General features: G+C 42.3%; 1 protein-coding gene across 1 annotated transcript; it reads left to right on the top strand.

Moving 5' to 3' along the window:
* Nucleotides 1–709: 709 nt before the first annotated feature.
* Nucleotides 710–4,357, top strand: mafba (MAF bZIP transcription factor Ba). Its single transcript, XM_023798965.2, has 2 exons — nucleotides 710–927; nucleotides 1,151–4,357. Exon 2 carries the CDS (start codon nucleotides 1,204–1,206, stop codon nucleotides 2,335–2,337), a length of 1,134 nt encoding a protein of 377 aa, XP_023654733.1. The 5' UTR covers nucleotides 710–927; nucleotides 1,151–1,203; the 3' UTR covers nucleotides 2,338–4,357.
* The last annotated feature ends 716 nt before the right edge of the window (nucleotides 4,358–5,073 follow it).

Raw genomic sequence — 5,073 nt, 5'->3', positions numbered from 1 at the left:
ATTATATAAATGACACATATACGCTGCCATAGATAAGATTCTCCATTTGGTTCAAAATGCAATCTCAAGCGGTTTTATAATAGTGTGACACGATGTTATTTTTACGCACAGGTCATGCAGAAGATGGTCTTAGCCAAATGTGCCTAACTAGTCATAGCTACAGTATGACAAGCATAAACACATTGTGTGATCCCTGTAAGGACACAATTTATTCTTATCTATTAATATTTCATCCGTTCTCATACATTACTTCGGCTTCTCATCACGTTGTTTGGTTAAACTGCAATAAAATATTTGAATGTTTCGTGCTCTTTTTGTCTCTGATTCGTATCAATCATTTTATTGAACTGGATTGTAACGCACCTTAACACGTGTTATTATATATTTTTTTAATATGGTGGGAAGTTCTGTTTAAATAAGTTCTTTTTATTGACTGGAAACTTTAGCAGTATTCGGTATGTGCAACAAAGGGACACTGTTTTGTTTTTATAGTAACAATAGTGCAAATTCGCTGCTGCCATAAAATGAGAAAAAAAAAATGTAAAGGCATTCATTCCTTGTGTCCCTTTCCTCTAGCTTTCCACGGCGAGTTAGCTGATGTCTCTAGCTGTCCCCTTCCAGGATCATTATGCTAATGAGGATCCCGCTATTGGAGAGGAGCGCGGCTTTAACCAGCCTTCTCTGACATCAGCCAGGCTATAACAAAGCGCAGGCTAGCCCTTCGGCGCAGTCCACACTGAAAGTCGGGAGCGAGAGCGAGTGCGAGGGGAAAGCGGGCCCAAATCTCTGCGGTGCAGAGCTGGAAAGCTGCTGTCCGAGCAAAAAGCAGGCGCTGTCGTCTTCCTCTTTACCTCCTTCTTTTTGGCAAAAGGACATACAGTACAGAATTGCTGCTCCGGGACGTCGTTGGGGTGGCAGCCGAGCTCGGTAGCCTATTTTTTTATTATTTATGTTCGTTTGTTTCTGCTGAAAGGACTTCGTTTCTTACTTTTGCACTGAGACGTTATTTCTACCTCTTCTTTTTTCGTTTCCTGAGCTACTCCACTGTCTAAGTAGTTTATAGCACCGCGATTTCCAATGTCATTTGCTGTACATTAAAATAACGTGTTTTTTTTTCTTTTTTTCTTTTTCTTTTTTTATGTAAACACAGCTGCGTGTTAAGAACTCCAGTGGCTGAAGAACATTTGAAATAAGGACCTTTGCATGAGAGAAAGAAGGAAAGCGAGTCAAAAGTCGGATTTTGCGGCGCTGGCAAGTACGTTCAGTTATTTGCAAAACAAAGAAACGATGAGCGCTGAAATGAACATGGGTCCGGACCTGCCGACGAGTCCGCTGGCACTGGAATACGTGAATGACTTTGATTTGATGAAGTTCGACGTTAAAAAAGAAGCCGTGGCTGGGATCGAGCGTCCTTCCGTCCGGCAGTGCAATCGGCTCCAGGCGCAGGGCTCCGTGTCCTCTACTCCGATCAGCACCCCCTGCAGCTCAGTACCTTCCTCGCCAAGCTTTAGTCCAACCGAGCAAAAGAACCACCTGGAAGAGCTTTACTGGATGCCAAGCAGCGGCTACCACCAGCAGATCGATCCGCAGACGTTGAACCTGACGCCGGAGGACGCCGTGGAAGCTCTGATCGGCGCTACGGCCCACGGGCATCCTCCGCCTCCTCACATCCAACAGCAACTTCAGCAGGGAAGCTATGAGGGATACAGGGCAGCACATCTTCACCACAGTCACAGTCATGCCCAGCAGCACCACCATCAATACCCGGGGATTTCCCACCACCCGGACGACCTGCCAGGACACCCTGGTGCACACAACCATGCACACAGTCAGCATCATCATCACAGCCAGGACCCCGACAGCCCATCTCCTACCTCGCCTGGGGCCCACCAGCAACTCCATCACCGCCACCACCATCACCATCACCCGCACGCCCATCCGGGCCAGCAGGGTCACCACGGCGGAGGAGGGGGGCTCAACGTAGAGGACCGATTCTCCGATGACCAGCTGGTGTCCATGTCTGTGAGAGAGCTCAACCGACACCTGCGCGGCTTCACTAAGGACGAGGTGATTCGCCTGAAGCAGAAGCGCCGGACCCTCAAGAATCGCGGCTACGCTCAGTCGTGCCGTTTCAAGCGCGTGCAGCAGAAGCATGTCCTGGAGAACGAGAAGACCCAGCTGATCAATCAGGTAGAGCAGCTCAAGCAGGAGATCAGCCGGCTGGCCCGCGAAAGAGATGCATATAAAATGAAATGCGAGAAACTTACTGGTACAAACGGGTTCCGTGAGGCTGGGTCCACAAGTGACAACCCGTCCTCGCCAGAATTTTTCATGTGAGTTACTCTGATGTCCGACAACTGATGCTGAGAAAGAGAAAGGAAAAAAATAACCGATATTACTGATTCCGAGTATACTATTAACAACTGTATTCATATTAGAAGAAATATCCTGAAAGTAATAATCTCGTATATAGCCATCTCCATCCGACTGAAATACAAAGAACAACAAATTACGTTTTTCAGAAGTGCACCATCTTTGTAGAATAGTAGCTTGTAGAGAAGACTTTTTCTCCCCGAAAAAGAGATGAGAAGCTGAATCTGAACTTTCTTTGTAGGTCGCTTTAATCTGTTAGGAGCATGGGATGATATCGGACTAGTCTTTTTACTGTGATTTTTTTTTCTTTTCGATTTAAGAAATATAAAACGGTTGCGCTGGAAGGAGAGTACTAAGACTTGCATTCTGCACTTGCCCGAAAAAAAAAATACCAGAAAGAAATGAGAGGGAAAAAAATGACTCAACATATGCAAACTTTATTTCGTTCCTGTATCCCGATTCAAACTTTAAACTGTCAAAAGCGGGGTATTTTATGCAACATCTCATCGGTTTATTGCCTGCTTGGTTATATACAAATATATATAAAACAAAACTGCATTAAATATTAATCCTGCATGCTGGACATGTATGGTAATAATTTCTATTTTGTACTTTCTTTTCCCGTGTGTATTTTCAAAGCATGCTGTTGATCTGAGCTTTCCATTAGCCGTTTTTGGGTTTTAGAAATGAGGTGGTGACAGTGTCAACATTAAAGATCGTGCAGTTTCGCGTTCTTTGGGTTTAGCTTGTAAATATACGCAACGGCAAACGACACCAACGGGGTTAAGGAGGCTGATTTAAAACTTTTCTTTTGTTCCATTGTTTGGGTATTGCGTTTCCGAAATATGGGCATTTTTGCAGTTGCATTAAACGACAACAGACTTTGTATATTAAGTGCACTTTTCTGGATCATGATTTTGGTATTTTAAGTTTTCATTTTGGGTTTTTGCAGACCCCCTTCAAGGAAGACATACTATATATGGATTATTATATGATGTATTTGAAAGCACAGAGGTGTGGCAACTCTAAAGACTAATAAATAGCTATAATGGCGTACCGAACTGTTATATTAAGAGATTCGCAGTTATATTCGCCGTTAATGAATTGTACTCCACGTCAGTAGCTTTGTCTCGCAGGTTGTTAATAAAGTACACATTACAAATTAGCTGTCAAATACGGTGTGCGAAATTAATTGCAATTGATGATCTGTGGCTCCCTGTTTAAGGAGGAGAGTTTAACAACAAATAACAGTTCCGCCACCTATGGCATAAGTCTATTATATAACACAAACGAAATATACAAGTCATATAATTTCCACTTTACAACCGGAGTCGTGAGGGACAGATGTACTCAACCCGGTGGTTCCTCAGATAATCACACACACTTTGTAAATATCTGTCAGCATGCATAAAATCAGGGATTTATTTACGTTTTGCGTATTATTTCGTCATTGTGTATATTATAAATCAAAGTTTTTATGATAAATGTTATATGTTTTCCTATATTTTTTCTGCCGGTCAGTAAAAAAAAGGATTCTGGTTTTGCAAAATCTCAAAATGAAAACTATATATGTGTATGGTTATATTTTATTATCATTTTGTTTTATTATTTGGATGTTCTGGTTCTGCTGGCCAGATGCATAGTTAAGTTTTATTTTAATGATTTAAATTAACAGTCAGATCATATGGAATAAGCATGGTGCTTGCATTTAAAACTATTGTTAAAAGTCACGCATTTAACAATCTTTGGTTTGTACTGATGCTGATTCAACTGTGTTGAAATCAAATCGAAACTGCAGCGGCGGATTTTTTTTATTTCATGTGTTTTGCGAGGGGATCAATTTTCAGTCCTGTTTATATAAATGAAAAAAAGTTAAATTTGGATTGTTGTAGTTCCATTCAGGCTGGTTTCTGTTTCGTCTTTTTCGTTGTTTTTGGAAGAAATGGTTTCATATTTTGCTTATTAAAGTCATTGAAATGGCAAATATTCGAGGCTGTTCATTTTCGTGTCTTTCAGTTCGCCTCCTCTGAAGAATTTTCAGCGATAAAAACAGAAAGTTTGGCAGAGCACGCATGACTAACCAACGCAGATTGTGCAAACCCGTGCAGCGCACACGCACACACGCAAACGCACATGCTTGAGAGCTTAGCACTGCTCATTTTGCAAGCACACGTACGTTTTTTTTTCCAGATTTAAATCAACGTGCATCCGGTGCAAATTCTTTCACCTGGGACCATTTTGCATGCAAGATTCCGACATTAAAAATAATACAAACTTGAGTATCACTTACTGCCTGTTTTGGCCTTGTAAATGCGAAATAGTACTGGTGTGTGACTGTGCAAAGCTACTTTTTCGCGGATTTAGAAATTTTATGGGTAATAGATGTACGTGAAGGTTAATATTCATATAGAATGCTGGTATGATTTCAACGAACTGCATTAAACGCAGTACCAGTGTCGCTCTCATTATTAACGAGCCGTGTCTTGCGGCACGCCTTTACCTTACTTTTATAGATATGCGCTTGTAATAAAGCGTTACAGCGCAGATAACGTGGTTAATTACAGTAAACACTGGAGTTGTTACAGTGCATATGTGCACGCCTTCCTCCTGTGGCCTGCTGACGCGCGCAGAAATGCAGCGTGCACGTGCGAACGGTAAACGGAGATCTTTGACCTTGCAACGGCGCGCGCCCTGCCGCGT

The sequence above is a fragment of the Paramormyrops kingsleyae genome, chromosome 18, assembly GCF_048594095.1.
Source record: "Paramormyrops kingsleyae isolate MSU_618 chromosome 18, PKINGS_0.4, whole genome shotgun sequence".
Taxonomy (NCBI): domain Eukaryota; kingdom Metazoa; phylum Chordata; class Actinopteri; order Osteoglossiformes; family Mormyridae; genus Paramormyrops; species Paramormyrops kingsleyae.
Note: the sequence above shows the minus strand (reverse complement) of the source record. Positions and strands in the feature narration are given on the sequence as shown.